This window comes from Salvelinus fontinalis, chromosome 2 (assembly GCF_029448725.1).
Source record: "Salvelinus fontinalis isolate EN_2023a chromosome 2, ASM2944872v1, whole genome shotgun sequence".
NCBI lineage: Eukaryota > Metazoa > Chordata > Actinopteri > Salmoniformes > Salmonidae > Salvelinus > Salvelinus fontinalis.
The window spans coordinates 39,137,763-39,158,664 of record NC_074666.1 but is presented as its reverse complement, the minus strand read 5'-3'; the positions used below and the strand labels follow the sequence as shown (position 1 = coordinate 39,158,664).

Sequence of the window (20,902 nt, the reverse complement as noted above, 5' to 3'; positions counted from 1 at the left end):
CCGCTTCACCAATTACAATAAGTACTATTCACCTCAATCTGAAAATCCATCGTGGAAGATAGCCAGGGGCTAATTCAGAAGCTAGCCTGAAAGCTAATCCAGAAGCTACTCCGATAGCTAGCCAGAAGCTAATCTGTAGCTGCCCCGAAATTAGCCGGTTTGCTGGCTAGCGTTGGTGTTTCAGCTGCCCACGTTTTGCGGTCATCAGCTATTCCTCTAGCTCGATAATCTACCGGCACTTTAGTGCAACGCGACTCGGACCGGAGCATTCCGGGACTTTTTTTCTCTCAGTTTCCCCGGATTCCAACCGCAGCCTCAGCCTCTATTTTGCACCTTGATTTCGCAGCTAGCTAGCTGCATACCGTGTGACTATTGGCTTACGTCGACCCCGGAGCTAACTCAAATCATGCTGGAGCTAGCCAGCTGAGGAGTTCCATCACCATCCGGACCCGCTTCTTTGTTGCTGCTGCAGATACGGAACCCCACCGGGCCTTCACGACTGACTGCCGACGTTATCTGCCCGAGGGATTTATCCAACCGGCACCTCCGTCCCGGCGTTACCTGAACGCTCATCTGAGGCCCGCTAATCGTTAGCTGTCTTATCGGCTGCTATCTGAACAAAACCCCACTACACGGAACCTACCGACGGAAACGCACGAGGTATCTACAAACAGACCTCCATCCTATGCTGCTACCGATAGCCATATACCCGGCCAGCTGTCTGGATCGCCACGACCCCAACCAACCTCTACTCACTGGACCCTTATTTATCACTCGATTAAGCTTGCCTCTCCTTAATGTAAATATGCCTTGTCCATTGCTGTTCTGGTTAGTGTTTATTGGCTTATTTCACTGTAGAGATTCTAGCCCTGCTCTCTATACCATATCCAACCCTGCAGTTCCACCACCCACATATGCGATGACATCACCTGGTTTCAATGATGTTTCTAGAGACAAGATCTCTCTCATCATCACTCAATACCTAGGTTTACCTCCACTGTATTCACATCCTACCATACCTTTGTCTGTACATTATTCCTTTAAACTATTTTATCGCCCCCAGAAACTTCCTTTTACTCTCTGCTCTGGTAGCTCTAGGCGACCAATTCTCATAGCTTTTAGCCGTACTATTATCCTACTTCTCCTCTGTTCCTCTGGTGATGTAGAGGTGAATCCAGGCCCTGCAGTACCTGGCTCCACTCCTATTCCCCAGGCGCTCTCTTTTGATGACTTCTGTAACCGTAATAGCCTTGGCTTCATGCATGTTAACATTAGGAGCCTCCTCCCTAAGTTTGTTTTGTTCACTGCTTTAGCACACTCTACCAACCCGGATGTATTAGCCGTGTCTGAATCCTGGCTTAGAAAGACCACCAAAAATTCAGACATTTTTATCCCCAATTACAATATTTTCAGACAAGATAGAACGGCCAAAGGGGGCGGTGTTGCAATCTACTGCAAAGACTGCCTGCAGAGTTCTGTTATACTATCCAGGTCTGTTCCCAAACAATTTGAACTTCTACTTTTAAAAATCCACCTCTCTAAAAACAAGTCTCTCACCGTTGCCGCCTGCTATAGACCACCCTCTGCCCCCAGCTGTGCTCTGGACACTATATGTGAACTGATTGCCCCCCATCTATCTTCAGAGCTCGTGCTGCTAGGCGACCTAAATTTGAACATGCTCAACACCCCAGCCACCCTACAATCTAAGCTTGATGCCCTCAATCTCACACAAATTATTAATGAACCTACCAGGTACCACCCCAATTCCGTAAACACGGGTACCCTCATAGATATCATCCTAACAAACTTGCCCTCCAAATACACCTCTGCTGTTTTTAACCAAGATCTCAGCGATCACTGCCTCATTGCCTGCATCCGTAATGGGTCAGCGGTCAAACGACCTCCACTCATCACTGTCAAACGCTCCCTGAAACACTTCAGCGAGCAGGCCTTCCTAATTGACCTGGCCGGGGTATCCTGGAAGGATATTGATCTCATCCCGTCAGTAGAGGATGCCTGGTCATTTTTTAAAAATGCCTTCCTCACCATCTTGAATAAGCATGCCCCATTCAAGAAATTTAGAACCAGGAACAGATATAGCCCTTGGTTCTCTCCTGACCTGACTGCCCTTAACCAACAGAAAAACATCCTATGGCGTTCTGCATTAGCATCGAACAGCCCCCGTGATATGCAACTTTTCAGGGAAGCCAGAAACCAATATACACAGGCAGTTAGAACAGCCAAGGCTAGCTTTTTCAAGCAGAAATTTGCTTCCTGCAACACAAATTCAAAAAAGTTCTGGGACACCGTAAAGTCCATGGAGAATAAGAACACCTCCTCCCAGCTTCCAACCGCCCTGAAGATAGGAAACACTGTCACCACCGACAAATCCACTATAATTGAGAATTTCAATAAGCATTTTTCTACGGCTGGCCATGCTTTCCACCTGGCTACCCCTACCCGGGACAACAGCACTGCCCTCCCCTCTGCTACTCGCCCAAGCCTTCCCCATTTCTCTTTCTCCCAAATACAGTCAGCTGATGTTCTTAATGAGCTGCAAAATCTGGACCCTTACAAATCAGCCGGGCTAGATAATCTGGACCCTTTCTTTCTAAAACTATCTGCTGAAATTGTTGCCACCCCTATTACTAGCCTCTTCAACCTCTCTTTCGTGTCGTCTGAGATCCCCAAAGATTGGAAAGCAGCTGCGGTTATCCCCCTCTTCAAAGGGGGGGACACCCTTGACCCTAACTGCTACAGACCTATATCTATCCTACCCTGCCTTTCTAAGGTCTTCGAAAGCCAAGTCAACAAACAGATTACCGACCATTTCGAATCACACCACACCTTCTCCGCTATGCAATCTGGTTTCAGAGCTGGTCATGGGTGCACCTCAGCCACGCTCAAGGTCATAAACGATATCGTAACCGCCATCGATAGGAAACAATACTGTGCAGCCGTATTCATTGACCTGGCCAAGGCTTTTGACTCTGTCAATCACCACATCCTCATTGGCAGACTCGACAGCCTTGGTTTCTCTAATGATTGCCTCGCCTGGTTCACCAACTACTTCTCTGATAGAGTTCAGTGTGTCAAATCGGAGGGTCTGTTGTCCGGGCCTCTGGCAGTCTCTATGGGGGTGCCACAGGGTTCAATTCTTGGACCGACTCTCTTCTCTGTTTACATCAATGATGTCGCTCTTGCTGCTGGTGATTCTCTGATCCACCTCTACGCAGACGACACTATTCTGTATACTTCTGGCCCTTCTTTTGACACTGTGTTAACAACCCTCCAGGCGAGCTTCAATGCCATACAACTCTCCTTCCGTGGCCTCCAACTGCTCTTAAATACAAGTAAAACCAAATGCATGCTCTTCAACCGATCGCTGCCTGCTCCTGCCCGCCTGTCCAACATCACTACTTTGGACGGCTCTGACTTAGAATATGTGGACAACTACAAATACCTAGGTGTCTGGTTAGACTGTAAACTCTCCTTCCAGACCCACATCAAACATCTCCAATCCAAAGTCAAATCTAGAATTGGCTTCCTATTCCGCAACAAAGCATCCTTTACTCATGCTGCCAAACATACCCTTGTAAAACTGACCATCCTACCAATCCTCGACTTCGGTGATGTCATTTACAAAATAGCCTCCAAAACCCTACTCAATAAATTGGATGCAGTCTATCACAGTGCCATCCGTTTTGTCACCAAAGCCCCATATACTACCCACCACTGCGACCTGTACACTCTCGTTGGCTGGCCCTCGCTTCATACTCGTCGCCAAACCCATTGGTTCCAGGTCATCTACAAGACCCTGCTAGGTAAAGTCCCCCCTTATCTCAGCTCGCTGGTCACCATAGCAGCACCTACCCGTAGCACGCGCTCCAGCAGGTATATCTCTCTAGTCACCCCCAAAACCAATTCTTCCTTTGGACGCCTCTCCTTCCAGTTCTCTGCTGCCAATGACTGGAACGAACTACAAAAATCTCTGAAACTGGAAACACCTATCTCCCTCACTAGCTTTAAGCACCAGCTGTCAGAGCAGCTCATAGATTACTGCACCTGTACATAACCCATCTACAATTTAGCCCAAACAACTACCTCTTTACCTACTGTATTTATTTATTAATTTATTTTGCTCCTTTGCACCCCATTATTTCTGTCTCTACTTTGCACTTTCTTCCAATGCAAACCAACCATTCCAGTGTTTTTTTTAGTTTTTATTTTACTTGCTGTGTTGTACTCACTTCGCCTCCATGGCCTTTTTATATTTTTATTTATTTATACATATATCTGTTTGCCTTCACCTCCCTTATCTCACTTCACTTGCTCACATTGTATATAGACTTATTTTTTTATCTTTTTCACTGTATTATATGTTTGTTTTTACTCCATGTGTAACTATGTGTTGTTGTATGTGTCGAACTGCTTTGCTTTATCTTGGCCAGGTCGCAATTGTAAATGAGAACGTGTTCTCAATTTGCCTACCTGGTTAAATAAAGGTTAAATAAAATAAATAAATAAATAAATGGGCATTAAAATGGAGTTGGTACCCCCTTTGCTGATAATAAAAGCCTCCACTCTTCTGGGAAGGCTTGCAACTAGACGTGAACATTCAACCACAAGAGCATTAGTGGGTTTGAGGTCAGGGCTCTGTGCAGGCCAGTCAAGTTCTTCCACATCAATTTCAACAAACCATTTCTGTATGGACCTCACTTTGTGCACGGGGGAATTGTCATGCTGAAACAGGAAAGGGCCTTCCTCAAACTGTTACCACAAAGTTGGAAGCACAGAATCGTCTAGAATGTCATTGTATCCTGTAGAGTTAAGATTACTCTTTACTGGAACTAAGGAGCATGAACCATGAAAAACAGCCCAAGACCATTATTCCTCCACCAAACTTTACAGTTGGCACTATGCATTCAGGTAGGTAGGGTTCTCCTGGCATCCACCAAACCCAGATTTGTCCGTCGCACTGCCAGATGGTGAAGCGTGATTCAACAATCCAGGGAGCGCGTTTCCACTGCTCCACAGTCCAATGGCGGCAAACTTTACACCACTGCAGCCGATGCTTGGCATTGAGCATGGTGATCTTATGCTTGTGTGTGGCTGCTTGGCCATGGAAACCCATTTCATTAAGCTCCAGACGAACAGTTATTTTGCTGATGTTGCTTTCAGAGAAAGTTTGGAACTCAGTAGTGAGTGTTGCAAACGAGGACAGATGATTTTGGCGCTCTACACGCTTCAGCACTTGCCGGTCCCGTTCTGTGAGCTTGTGTGGCCTACCACTTCGCGGCTGAGCTGCTATTGCTCCTAGACCTTTCCACTACACAATAACAGCACTTACAGTTGACAGGGGCAGCTCTAGCAGAGCAGAAATTTGACAAACTAACTTGTTGGAAAGGTGGCATCCTATGACGGTGCCACGTTGAAAGTCACGGAGCTCTTCAGTACTGGCCATTCTACTGACAATGTTTGTCTATGGAGATTGCATGGCTGTGTTCTCGATTTTATACACCTGTCAGCAACGGGTGTGGCTGAAATAGCTGAATCCACTCATTTGAATGGATGTCCACAAACTTTTGGTCATGTACTGTAACATTAAGCAATAAGGCACAAGGGGATGTGGTAAATGGCCAACATACCACGGCTAAGGGTTGTTCTTAGTGCTTTAACACAGCACATAGCCGTGGTATATTGGCCATATTTCACAAACCCACGAGGAGCCTTATTGCTATTATAAACTGGTTATCAACGTAATTAGAGCAGTAAAAATAAATGTTTTGTCATACCCGTGGTATACGGTCTGCTATACCACAGCTATCAGCCAATTAGCATTCAGGGTTCGAACCATCCAGTTTATAATTAACATTATATCCCAAAAGTAGGTTTCATAACCTAATACATCCGATAAAAAGCGGTGCAACTTTCACGCCAAAACTTTTGAGGATTTTACATTTTGTGGTCGTTGTCTTCCAAGTTGTTTCCAAGGGTTACAAATAGCAAAATTAGCTGAATTAAATGTAAAAGGCTTTGGAAATAAAAAGCTTGCAGTACGCTCAGTGCTCCGTTGACATTATGATGGAAATTACAAGATTATGTTATAATGCTGTTATTGCATCAAACGGATGTTTTATGTAACAGAATAAGGGGTTGTTAGAATGCTCATCTGGGTGTGTGCTACTGAGGATGGGCCTCTTACATTTTATTACATTTATTTTTTTGTTTTATGTCTCGAGAATAAAAATGTTTTAGTTGGCTCGCGAACCCCTTATACACAAAAAAAAACGTGATTTTTCACACATTATAGCCAGACTAACGTTAGCTACTGTACATCAACATCAAAAATGGATAACAAAGGAAAGCGCAATAAAAACTTCAGCAAACAAGAGCTTGAAGTGATGGTGGAGGAAATATCAGCCAGGAAAAGGTTGCTGTTGGGGAGACTTGATAACTGCGGGGTCACTGCAGACACCAAAAAGAGAGGATGGGCGAGTGTCCGACTCTGTCTCTGTCGTCGGGGGTATGGCAATGGACAGTGACGCCGTAAAAAAAAAGTGGTCCGACATCAAGTCGGCTGCTAAGAAGAAGGGAACTGAGAGACCATTAATGTGGACCAGCTGGAGGAGAAGGTGTCGTCCATGATAGGAGAGGTGGTAGAGGGACTGCGCAACCGGTAAATTAGGTAGCTACCTTAGCTAGCCAACGCGTCCCGACGTAGCCAACAACATAGCTAACGACGTTAACGTTAGCTAAATTAGCCAAGTTCTTCTTTGCAAATTGACGAGATTACGCTAGCTATTTAACACTTCTAGAATATTGTAATATATTGTTATTTACTAGCTAGCTAGATAATGCACGTTTAATTTGTTTTCTTGCTGTATTTAAATATCCGGTAGCCAACTGTGTCTGTGGTGCAAGAAATCATTCATGTTTACAGACGTATCCATTCGTCTCAAGACAAGGGTTTAGCTGTCCTAAAGTTTGTACATTTCCAAGAAGAAATCTTAAAGCATTATTTTCACGAATCCCATTTCTTAATTTTTTTCTAATGAAGAAACTTAGGAAAAACCTTAAGAACATTTACAATAACTTTATTGAGGAATAGCAACTGTGCCTAACTTTCTTCTTAAGTCTATAGTTAAGGAAAACATGGCAGTTAAGAATACATTTCTTCTTAAGGTTTTGTGAATCCGGCCCCAGCTCCATTACTACAGTAATTCAATAATAAAGTTTGATTGTTTTGAAGAAATCTTAAAGTCTCTCCTTTTCATTACAATAATCCCACCACAATATTTCACAGAGATACGCTTATTTTTGTATGAAGTCTTTGAAAAATAACAGCAACTTCGCTTTAACTCTTATTTTTCTTAAAACGGCATTGTTGGTTCAGGGCTTGTAAGTAAGCATTTCACGGTAAGGTCTACACTTGTTGTATTCGGCGCATGTGCCAAATGAAATTGTAATTGATCTAATATGAACAGTGTATACTAAAACATGAAAATACTACATATCATGTCTCAAAATCCTTATATATCTTACCTCTACATTGTTCTATATCCTCCAGATTTGAGATGAAAGTACAACTTCAATGGTAAACTTGTCAGTTAGCATAAATTCTCGCACAGCATCCAGCCTAGCTGACGCAATGCTATTTCCCAGATTTTCTTTCAAATGTTCTTCTCTGGCCTCCATTGATTTAGTCGCCCCTAATTTTGACCAGGATTATTTACCCATTGGTCAACAGATTTTGATTGGACACCCTATATATTCCTTACAGAATAGAATACAATTTTATTGTCCATTGGTTAAAACTGATATTGGTCTTCTGCCCTTCCCAACACACACACACACACACACACACACACACACACACACACACACACACACACACACACACACACACACACACACACACACACACACACACACACACACACACACACACACAGCCCCTGGATGGATAGTAATTGTGTGTAGTTAAGTGCCTTGCTCAAGGGCAACAACTGGAGATGGTACATTAGAGACCAGCAGCCTTCTAGCTGCCAGTTCAGTTGCATTCCCATTTTTGTGTTTAGTCCGGCCCAAGGCTTGAACTGGTCCACGTCTCTAATCTCTAGGCTACCGCCCAAATGAATTACACAGACCATATTTGATTAATACAGTATGGACTTTTTTGTTTCACTCAGTAAATGTGTCTTAGTGATTGAATTCATCCAAACAAGAATCCATAGAAACCTGTTGTAGAGTTCCATCATGGTTGAATTACAGATTGTTAACACCATTACTATTTGAAATAAAGCATGCACACGCAACATTGCTTCCCTGTCTTTCTACAGCTATCCAATGAAAAGTGCCTGCTAGCAAAACACAGAGATGTGTTGGGGCTATCTCGTGACAGCAGTTGGCAATAGGAGGGCCTAATCCACTCTTCCATCCAGGAGGAAACTGATATTTCAAGTCTGTAACCTTAGTGACCGACCCTGTGAGGATTTAGCATTGCAGCTAGTGACAAAAAAGGCCACAACATGCGATGGCTACACACATGCGTACAAAGACACATGTACACACACTTGTGCAAGCACACATACACACATAGACATAACACCCTGAAAACAGACGTCTGCCTCCATCCAAGTGTCCTTCTGTCCTCCCACTTCTAAATCCATCCAACCTCAGCCACACCCAGTAACAGTCCCTCTCTCTTTCCTCTCCCTTTTTGGGTTCAGGGCTGTGTGTAGGCACTCCTTCAAGAGAAGCTGAATAACTCTCACATGTCTCACATTTGTCAATTTGGAAACCTTGGTTGGTTAGAGGTAGCAGGTATTGACAGTATTATATATTTTTCAACATGTTAATCTGCATGGCATAACCTCTTGGTCCAGCTAAATTAATGAGTGTGCCCTTTCACTAATTGCCATTGAGAGGAGTGAGTGTCATGATTGACTTATTCGGGATTGGCAACGACAAAAGTAACATCGATGTGGCAACCCAGCTCCCAATCAGGACACGGCTAGTGCTTACCCACGCTTAGACGACATTTTTTGCATTGTGTTGTGTGTATGTGTGTATGTACAGTATATGTATGTGTGTGTGTGTGTGTGTGTAAATACACGTGTACATTTGTTAATGCACACTTCCACTATGGATCGGTTCACCGAGGCTAACCCTTGTTCCACCCCCTCATTCTCTCTCTCCACTCTGCGGGGACCCAGGGCTATCAACACCACCTCCTCATCTCATCCCCTAGCCTAGTCAGCCTCCCACTCACAAGTAAATGGTAGATTCCCACACTGCCTCACATGACACTGGATAGCAGACAATGTGGTAGTGACGATGCAAATAGAGCTAAGGTCGATTTGACAGCCATAGAGAATCTTGTATTTGTGGGTATCAACAAAGTGTAAACCCCTGTAGACTATGCATAAACACTGACTGTACAACAATCTATGGCTTGGTATGATGTCTTACAATTGTTGATAACGCTCCCTTCGATCCTCAACAGTATTTAATTATTATTTGACTAGGACGTCTCTCTCAATTTTTGGAAAGAGACCCGTGAGATGTGTATAACACTATGGCTATGTATAATGCTTTATGACTGTGTATAACACTCTATAGCTATGTATAAGGCTTTATGGCTGTGTATAACACTCTATAGCTATGTATAATGCTTTACGACTGTGCATAACACTATAGCTATGTATAATGCTTTACGGCTGTGTATAACACTATAGCTATGTATAAGGCTTTATGGCTGTGTATAACACTCTATAGCTATGTATAATGCTTTATGTCTGTGTATAACACTCTATAGCTATGTATAATGCTTTACGACTGTGCATAACACTATAGCTATGTATAATGCTTTACGACTGTGTATAACACTATAGCTATGTATAATGCTTTACGGCTGTGTATAACACCCTATAGCTATGTATAATACCCTATAGCTATGTATAATGCTTTATGACTGTGTATAACACTCTATTGCTATGTATAATGCTTTACGGCTGTGTATACCACTCTATTGCTATGTATAATGCTTTACGGCTGTGTATAACACTCTATTGCTATGTATAATGCTTTACGACTGTGTATAACACTCTATAGCTATGTATACTGCTTTACGGCTGTGTATAACACTCTATAGCTCTGTATAATGCTTTATGACTGTGTATAACACTCTATAGCTATGTATAATGCTTTACGACTGTGTATAACACTCTATAGCTATGTATAATGCTTTACGACTGTGTATAACACTCTATAGCTATGTATAATGCTTTACGACTGTGTATAACACTCTATAGCTATGTATAATGCTTTATGGCTGTGTATGACTGTACAGTGTGTATATGTGTGGAGGTTCAGCTGCAGGATTTCTGTTGTGTGTGATGCTCCGCCTGGTTCAATATTGACTTAGCGCTGCTAGCACTTCCTGGCTGCAACACACCTGCAGCTCACCTGGGAACCATGAAAACACACACACACACACACACACACACACCTTGTGGAAGGCTGGGGATTTAGACAGGCAAGTCAGAGAAGCTGGCACACATGCCTGTTTAATCAACCTCAACCTGCGAGGGGGAGTCCCTTTGATTTTCATCTACATATTCCTTGTTTGAAACGGTCAATTAAACTTAATTAAAAGGATGTCATGCTTTTTCCAGGAGCAGGCTTGAAACACAGGCTAGCAATTGCATGACTTCTTGAGACAAATGAACAAACCCATGTTGACAGTTGGATTCATATGGAGTTGTAAATATCAATACACGTTCATGTATGGCGGCAAAAAGCATAAGCCATAACACCATGATGCTAATGTAAGAGTTTTAGATGATGAAGGACCAAGAAAAATAAGAATCATCTAACCACAAGAAGCTATTTTGGTATCCCCACACTTCTCCAATAGTGAAACTTGTTGGAGAACCCAAGAGGAGCTTGTCTCTACATCTCTAATCACTTCAGAGTCAATCTTTCCCCATTCTGCCTCACGTCATTTGCTTCCAGCCTGAGTGACTTCAGTGTTTATATTATATTCTGCTCAATAAACCCCTAAGGGTGTTATCTCCTCACTACCGTCATCTGAAGCTGAAATTACAGTGCCACACACACACACACCTCCAGAGAAAACCGGAAAACTGTTTCGATGATCGCTTCAAGGTTTATTAAACGCAGTCTAAACTGCATGAGTGAGTGGAGAAATAATTTTTAAAAGGATATTAAAATAGAAGATTGGAATGACGTCGGTGGCCTCCTCACCTTGTTTACTGCTATTCCCATGATGGCTTTTTAAATTAACCGGATCAATATCTCAAGAATTGGCTTGATTTCCCAGTCACTCTCACACACCTCTTCCAGAAACACCAAGGCTCTAACAGATGGAACAATTTAAAGAGAGTCTTGAAACATGAGGCGATTCTCAAATCCCTCATTATGCAAACCACACCAGTAGAGGCTGCCGAGGAGAGGACAGCTCAAAATAATGGCTGAAACAGAGCGAATGGAATGGCATCAAACCATGTGTTTGATGTATTTTATACCATTCCACTGATTCCGCTCTAGTCATTGCTACGATCCCATCCTACCCAATTAAGGTTCCATCAACCTCCTGTGAAACACACACACACACACACACACACACACACATACATACATACACATTTGCAAAACACACGCGCGCGCGGGTCACCAATGGGTTGTCCTGATCAAAGTTGACTACACAGCCCTAAATTTTACATGATCTACCTGTCTTCCATTACTCATGAAACGCGGCCTTGAATTATGCATGTGAACAGATGCATTCTACATAAATATATGCTAATAAATTAGCATACACATCTACACCTCAACCAAACATTAGGAATCCGAGCCACTATTAAGAATGCATAAAATAAATGTGTTGTGGAAACAGTGTTAAAAATAGACAAACAAAATGTTGGACGGGGGTAATAAAACCAAATCAACCCATTTATTCGGTGTGTAACTATGTACTCTGTAATGCAATCATGTCCAACATCATATCACAATTCCTGATAAGAGAATATCAGGAACACACACAGAGCACACTCACTAATCTCCAGTTGTCTTTGGATGCGGCCCTTGCAGCGTTCCCGGTAGTCCGACTGCGTGGCATTATACTCCGACATCACCTCCACAAACTTCCGTGACAACGTGGAATGCTGGTAGGAAATGATGCAGGATGAGTTTTCCACAATTCACTAGACTAGAGTTACACAGCACAGCAGGGATGGCAACTCCAATCCTGAAAACTACAGACTCCGATTTGAAAGTCCCTGCTATATATAGCATAACCCACCTGTGTCTTACGTATCCTCAGATCTGCAGACGACCTGCTTAAAGCCTCCTCATGCTCTATGGACTGTTCAATGCCTGTAGGGAACAGAGAGCGAGAAGGAGAATTAATCTACCATTACCAGTAGCATTTATTCAGAAGGTCTAATTAATGAAGAACCTGGGCCTCGTTTCCCAGAGCCTTCGTAGCGTTAAGATCATCGTTAGAACCTTCTTACGATGGATCTTGAGTAGCCAAGGTGTTTCCCAGAGCCTTTGTTAGTAACGTGGCTCTTGAAACCCATGCACATCTACGAGTGATCCAGATACGAGTGATCCAGACCACTCATAGAGCAGCCAAAATGCATCGTTAGAGCTTCATTTGACCCCTTTTGCCGCAGGAGTAAAATAATCTTGCAGCAGGATGATTTTAACATCTGAATAAATATTTAGAATCGCCGCCAGTGGGCAGCTGGAAGTGGTGTTTGTATATAAAATGCAGTACCGTACCTAATGTACATTGAAATTTATGTTGGCTAAATGCAGGCTTCAGCGCAGCTCTTGTGTATTCTTATGTGGATTATAAAACATTTACATATTTGTAGGGGGTAGATGTATTTTTCATTATGGAAAATCTGTTGTTTTAGATCAACTGTTTTATTATATGTTGAAGTCAAGCAATAGGCAGAATCAACACCTGTGTGTTCCAGCAGTTACAGCCACTGACCCTGACACACATATGCCAGTGTTGGCATGGGTTCGAATCCGGCACACTGCCCTTTGACTCATGGGTGAACGGCAAAGATTATGGCTATTCTGACAAGATACATGTCTCTTAGCCCTAACAATGGGAGACGTAGTCCATTCATTTGTTGTTGACCAAATTCGATATTCTCTCATTGACCTCCAAACAAAAACACCTTGCTTGGTGGGTGAAATGTAAAAAAAAATTTTTTTTAACACCCTCTGCTGGAGGGAGTCAGATTTTCCGCCGAGTTGGGCGTCTCTCTTCCTCTCTGTGAAAGTCTATTGACACATTAATTCCATGTGGTTACAGGCTTAAAACAGAAACAACTTAAAAGGTTAAGAGTTTAGACTTTAATTCAGAGTGGTTAAGGTTAGGGCTATAAAACGACACGCCTATGTATCATCAGTTTTCATAGTATTCTTAGTGCTTGCTAGAGCATTGTGAACTGCCGTAGGGCACGGGTCTAAGCAGCGTGCTCCAAGCCTCGTAAGTTCATGCCCAGCGCTGGGCCAAATAGTGACCAGTCTAAGTCTACATTAGGCCCACAAGTTAATTCAAATCAAATGTGTTTATTTCAATGTTTTCAAGAAGTAAAATGAATCGTCTGATAATTTACACAAAGAAAATTGTCTCAGCTCAACAAAATCGTCTTTGGATAGGCTCAAATACATAAAACATCTTGACAGCTTTAAGAAATAAAATATTAAAAAGTCACACAATACATGCTTTCAATCCACACCAAAGACCAGAACTATACTGAACTATATAAAAAAATATATAAATGCAAAATGCAACAATTTTACTGAGTTACAGTTCATAAGGAAATCAGTCAATTGAAATAAATAAATTAGGCTCCAATCAATGGATTTCACATGACTGGGCAGGGGCACAGCCATGGGAGGGCATAGGCCCACCCACTTGGGAGCCAGGCCCACCCACTGGGGAGCCAGGTCCAGCCAATCAGAATTAGTTTTTCCATCACAAAAGGGTTTTATCAGAGACAGAAATACATTCCTCAGTTTCATCAGCTGTCCGGGTGGCTGGTCTCAGACTATCCCGTAGGTGAAGAAGCCGGATGTAGAGGTCCTGGGCTGGTGTGGTCACACGTGGTCTGCGGTTGTGAGGCTGGTTGGACGTACTGCCAAATTCTCTAAAACGACGTTGGAGGTGGCTTATGGTAGAGAAATGAACAAATTCTCTGGCAAAAGCTCTGGTGGACATTTCTGAAGTCAGCATGCCAATTACACGCTCCCTCAACTTGAGGCATTGTATTGTGACAAAACAGCCCATTTTAGAGTGGCCTTTTATTGTCCCAGCACCAGGTGCATCTATGTAATGAGCATGCTGTTTAATCAGATTATTGATATGCCACACCTGTCAGGTGGATGGATTATCTTGGCAAAGGGAAAATACTCACTAACAGCGATGAAAACAAATGTGTGCACAAAATTTGAGAAACATTTCTGGAAAATTTTATTTCAGCTCATGAAACATGGGGGACCAACACTCTACATGTTGCGTTTATATTTTTGTTCAGTATGTATATTGACAAAATATACATAACCCAACTAAAAAATGTAAACGAACATCCACAGTGGAAGAAAGTTTATCGTTGTACAGTAGGCCTACATCTGTCAATCAACTCATCAACTCAACCAGGGAAACCGCCTATTATAGGTTCACACCTTTCATTATGTAACAATGGGTAGGCTAACAGGTGGTCAGATCAGGGGTAAAAAAAATAAGGTGTTAAACACATGTAAAAAATTTAATAAAAAAAAATTGTAAAAACTTTTTAAATGGTTCCTGATCTATCTTATATATCTCTCAGATATTGGACAGACACTTAAGAACAAACTTCCTTTAGATTTTTTTGGGCAGGACTATCTGTTGTTTTATGTAATGAATCTGTTATTCAATGCTATTGTATGGCCTAATAGCAGTAAGACCAAACTTTTTTCTATATAAAATTCTTTTAACAGAATTCGTCCTCCTCATCTGACGAGGAGTAAGAAAGGTCGGACCAATGCGCAGCGTGGTAAGTGTCCATTATATTTAATAATACTGAACACGACAACAATACAAAAATAACAAAGTGAATAGATAAGAAAACCGAAACAGTTCCGTGTGGAACACACAAACACGGAAGACAACCACCCACAAAACACAACAGAAAACAGGCTACCTAAATATGGTTCCCAATCAGAGACAATGACTAACACCTGCCTCTGATTGAGAACCATATCAGGCTAAACGAAAAACCCAACATAGAAACACAAAACATAGATAACCCACCCAACTCACGCCCTGACCATACTAAGACAAAGAAAATACAAAAGAACTAAGGTCAGAACTTGACAATTCTAAATCAAATGGCAAAATTATCCTTGGTATGACTTTCTTAAAACAATTCCATACAGCTTAGTAGATCCATTGTCAGTATTGTGAAATATAATATTAAGGTAAAATTTGAATGGAGAAAGCTGATCCGAGAGCAGCGCTGCTTTTCTTTCAATCCTATCAGTATCGACACATGGTCTAACAACGCACTTAGCCAATGAACATGCTTGTTCATTCTCTCTACATGCTTGTTTGGGTAACACTTGAAAAGTTGGCTAGTAAAGAACAATGCATCTGGTACAATCATCCTAATGCTGAAGTAACTAGGAAACGAGGCCCTGGTTAATTTTTTAAGAGAATCTGGCCAAAGGCAGCAACATTATTTAGCGTAGAGGGGGAAGTGTGTTTGCAACATACTTTTTAACTTGGAGCGCACTTTGTTCGCAAACTTCTTTATGTCTGTCATCAGCTGCTCCAGCTCTGCCTTCGTTTCTGTTGATAGAGGAAAAAAAAATATTAAATCAATTTTATCCAACAAAATCAACACGATTGCAACAGCGAGAACATTTCTGTTTCTTCAAGCAAAGAAAATAACATCAAAACACCCCAGCCATATCACCAGATGCTGAAATGCTTTAAACTAATACATCTTCCTGAGAGGGGTAAAAGATTCCTAAATAAACCAAAATAATACATCAAATGGAAGATCAGGGATGCTTTGGTGGTGATGACCTAGTTCCTGTTCCTGTCCTGTCCCACATCAGCCAGCTCCCAGCATCAGTCATCTTCTCAGTGGGCTGCACAGACCACACCACCCACACAGAGATATGGTAATTTCACCCTACTTCTAAGCCCCATATACAACTTTGGGCTAGGTCTCAACAGTCAAAACAAGTGGATCCCTGTCCTCATATCCTTACCCTAATGATCTAGAATGACTGGATAGGTGAAAGTAACATGTTGGTTTGAGTTCCTACACGTTTCTCTCATATATCCTGTGTTTTCAGCTCGGTGTGGGTAAAGCTCCTTTTCTGTTTTTATTCCTCATAAAATTAATGTCTGGAGTAAGAGGAAGGCAGCCACAGCCACTCACCAATTATGAACAGGAGAGTGATAGCCCCAAAACCATCACTAGACCCCACAATAGCTTGTTAGTGTAGCTCTGTTCTTTATATACTGTACACTCCTTGTAGTCCTCCTGATTTTTAGAAATCAGACTCAACCCCCGTTTGGATATTTTATTCTCTCTTCTAGAGGCTGAGAGGAGAGACATTCACATAAGAGGCTCCCTGTGGCTCCAAGACAGCTCTGTCTTCAGTGGGCGTGGGTGTGTGTGTTTGCATGTGTGCGTGCATAAAACAGTCTCTGTTATGGTATGTGTGAGGAACACTGTCTCTTCTCGCTAATCATGCATCTGATCAGAATGCAGCAGCAAGGGCCTCCTGAGTGGCGCAGCAGTCTAAGGCACTGCAGTGCTAGGGGCGTCATTACAGACCCGGGTTGAACCCGGGCTGTATCACAACAGGCCGTGATCGGGAGTCCCATAGGGTGGTGCACAATTGGCCCAGCATCTTCCGGGTTAAGGGAGGGTTTGGCCTGGGGGGGCTTTACTTGGCTCATCGTGCTCTAGCGACCCCTTGTGGCGGGCCGGTCACCTGCAGGCTGACCTCAGTCGTCAGTTTAACAGTGTTTCCTTCGACACATTGGTGCGGCTGGCTTCCGGGTTAAGCGGGTATTGTGTTAAGCGAGGTTTATGCGGGTCATGTTTCAGAGCAAGCATGACTCAACCTTCTCCTCCCGAGCCCATTGGGGAGTTGCAGCGATGAGACAAGATCCAAATTGGGGAGAAAAATGGGGCGCTGACAACTAATTTCTGCCTGCTGTAACCCTGACAACGAAGGTAGGCTGAGTGTGTGACCAAACACGGAGGTCAAGTTCATCTGTTGCAGACGAGGAGCTTGTTTGTGTCACTGTCGGCTGCACTTTAATGGGGGCAAAGGTCTTCTCTAACCTGCATTAATGATGCAGGGTTCTTCCTCTACTTTGACAGTGACCTGGGAGCACATAGACGTGTTAAGGCTTAGATGCATCCAAACGACATGACGAGACAATAAGTTGGAAGAAATCTAGCCAAAATCGTCATATCATCAAATAACTGAACCCATGCTTCTCTCTCTGTGTAGCGCTAGGGTAGTAACTGCCCTATCGATCAGGGCAGTGGTGTCAAACTAATTTTGCCCCAAAGGCCACACTGTCACTTTTGGAATTTTCGATGCTCCCTGACTGTCTAGAATTCTTTTCGATTACTGTTAGCAAGCTGGTCGGGTGAATGAAGTATTCATGTAGATCCATGATCATTTCTACAGTTTCTATTCGTTTTTAGTCATTTCAATGACAATTGAGATTGTGTTCCCTTAAAAAAAGAACGATATTTATTTAACTCAACCCCTCCCGTATGTTTGACACAAATGGATTAGGGCCTCTAACTGAAAACAAAAGAATGACTATAGACTAGAGAGAGGTGATCAGCAGTATTACCTCCATTTTATATGGATTATCTTCCTCCATCCTCAACGTGTCTCCAGAGAGGACACAAATCAATGCAACACACTTCCTCTTGTTTAGGTGGGTTCCATTGATCTGCTGAAGGGTCAGGTTTCACAAGTGTAGGTTTGACTGACTGTCTCTCAACAGCAAGCCAGCAGTCAAGGTAGCATTGCCCTTGAGTATTACACTATGCATCAAACAAGTAGTGTAGCCAATGGACTGCGTCTGTTTTTTAAGAGTTTTTGAGATGCAGATTTTCATTTCAAATCAATAATGTCTTAACAATATGGTCATAAGATACTTTTATTCAAAGGAACTTACAATCCATGATATGCTACTTGGAGCGCTGGATGGGTGGGGAGTTGAAGCTGACGTGAGGGTGTGTGTCCCTTGAGTGATGAAAAAATATTTTATACTCGGTGACAGTTGAAGAACATGGTTCACTTTGATTCCCTTTATACTCAAAATGGAGCCACTTCTCTAATGACACCAAAACAGATCAACAAATTAAAGCATTTCTCTCTGTACTTGTCATACGTGTTACTGTGAATTCAACACACAGACACTTCCCTATGCTAGCTAGAGTGCTTTGGTAATTACACCAATATTCATCTAATAAGACTTAATGGGAGATGGAACATTGCATCTCTCTCCAAATGCAACCCAGGGGGAAATTGCCCAACGTGAGTAGTCTATAATTGGAATGTATTAATATTTCACTTGTCGTGTCTGTCGATGAATATAAATGCAAATGGAGGCTTTTCTTCTTCCATCAGCGACTTAAGCCCAGTGGTTCTTCTCAAGCCTTAAATGAACCTCTCTGCAAGGCCAGACCGGTCTGGCCAACCAGAACACATTGGAGATTAGTGCTTGTTAGGGAACACTCTTAATTAACTGGCCATGTTTAATAGTTTTTGATTGATAAAAATAGGGGGGGGGGGGGGGGGGGGGGGCAAATGCATCCATGCATAACTACATGTATTATTTCATACAATGCAATTAAATGATTATATTACAAATTCCAAAGAAAACAGAATGATATTTATACACTAATTAAAATGAAGTTGTGGCACATTGACTCACTAACTTGCATACTGAAAGTAAGTGTGGTGTCACACACAACACACACGTCTCTCCAGAGAGTGAGTGACCTTCCATAAACGGTGTGAGTAGACACCACTCCACACCAACGACACCAAAGTCCTCATGCCAGGGCATGCACATAATGGGCTATTCTCCACCTCAATTCAACAAGTAAATTGTCCAATTCCGGAACTTAACAAGCAGTGTTTCAGAGTCTCCTCTCCTTTTCACACATTACATGTGCTGCCATCACTGATAAGAAAACAGTAGGGGTGTGAGAAGAATACATTGCGGGTTGAGCGTAACATAGGGCTTGCTAGTGTAGCATGTGGGCTCAACAGATAATAACTCTTGATGTATAACTAGGCTGTAATGAAAGAGGTTCAGAGGTAGTATGTACTACCTATGACCGTGTGTGTGTGTCTGTAGGAGGCAGATAGCCTCCTACCATTTCGCAAAAATCTCATTTCATGATCTGTGGAGGTTACCACCCACCTTTTCCCTCTCCCTTGTTCCATCTCTCATCCTTTCATCCAGGGAGGAAGAGTAGAGGAGAAGAGTGACTTACTTTCGTCAGGATTGGGGGCGGCCAAGATGGCGCTGTGTTGTCTCTTCACCTCCTCCACCTTCTCTGAGAGCTCCTCGATGAAGCCTCGGATCTCCTCCACCTGGTACAACAGAGAGGGAGACATTATTCAACAAGCCCACTTGAGGCCATCCACAAGCAGACCAGGTAATGATGTAGGACCCAGAAAGAAGCCCTTTTAAAAAAAGCATAACATCTATACTTAATATGATTTCTGTTTGTACAAATGTGTTATATCACTCAGATTCGGGGAGACAAAATCTGTTAGCACATTAGAGGACAATTGCCTAATCAAAACAGGCAAGCTAACAGAGCTTTTTACTTGACGTAGCCCATGCAGTCGCTGTGTAGATATGCCACCAATATAACTGTCATAAATATATCAAACGGTATTGGGCCCATTCCATTCATTTGGCTCCTGAGTGGCGCAGCGGTCTAAGGCACTGCATCTCAGTGCAAGTGGCTTCACTACAGTCCCTGGTTCGAAACCAGGCTGTATCACATCCAGCCGTGATTGGGAGTCCCATAGGGCGGCACACAATTGGTCCAGCGTCGTCCGGGTTTGGCCGTCATTGTAAATAAGAATTTGTTCTGAAACGACTTGCCTAATTTAAAAAAAAGGTGAAGAAAAAAAAAAATATATATATATATACAGTGGGGCAAAAAAGTATTTAGTCAGCCACCAATTGTGCAAGTTCTCCCACTTAAAAAGATGAGGCCTGTAATTTTCATCATAGGTACACTTCAACTATGACAGACAAAATGAGGAAAAAAATCCAGAAAATCACATTGTAGGATTTTTAATGAATTTATTTGCAAATTATGGTGGAAAATAAGTATTTGGTCAATAACAAAAGTTTCTCAATACTTTGTTATATACCCTTTGTTGGCAATGACAGAGGTCAAACGTTTTCTGTAAGTCTTCACAAGGTTTTCACACACTGTTGCTGGTATTTTGGCCCATTCCTCCATGCAGATCTCCTCTAGAGCAGTGATGTTTTGGGGCTGTTACTGGGCAACACAAACTTTCAACTCCCTCCAAAGATTTTCTATGGGGTTGAGATCTGGAGACTGGCTAGGCCACTCCAGGACCTTGAAATGCTTCTTACGAAGCCAATCCTTCGTTGCCCGGGCAGTGTGTTTGGGATCATTGTCATGCTGAAAGACCCAGCCACATTTCATCTTCAATGCCCTTGCTGATGGTAGACTTTGTTACTTTGGTCCCAGCTCTCTGCAGGTCATTCACTAGGTCCCCCCCGTGTGGTTCTGGGATTTTTGCTCACCGTTCTTGTGAT

General features: G+C 42.6%; 1 protein-coding gene across 2 annotated transcripts in view; it reads right to left on the bottom strand.

The window, feature by feature from the left end:
* Positions 1–20,902, bottom strand: part of LOC129818429 (syntaxin-1A) — a 52,392-nt gene that overhangs the window by 7,645 nt on the left and 23,845 nt on the right. For both annotated transcript variants that reach the window (XM_055874296.1, XM_055874288.1), the window contains exons 3-6: positions 19,590–19,689; positions 15,809–15,883; positions 12,329–12,402; positions 12,083–12,191 (exon numbers count right to left, since the gene is read on the bottom strand). In XM_055874296.1, coding sequence (XP_055730271.1) covers positions 12,083–12,191; positions 12,329–12,402; positions 15,809–15,883; positions 19,590–19,689 — 358 coding nt within the window. The remainder of the gene's footprint in view (positions 1–12,082; positions 12,192–12,328; positions 12,403–15,808; positions 15,884–19,589; positions 19,690–20,902) is intronic.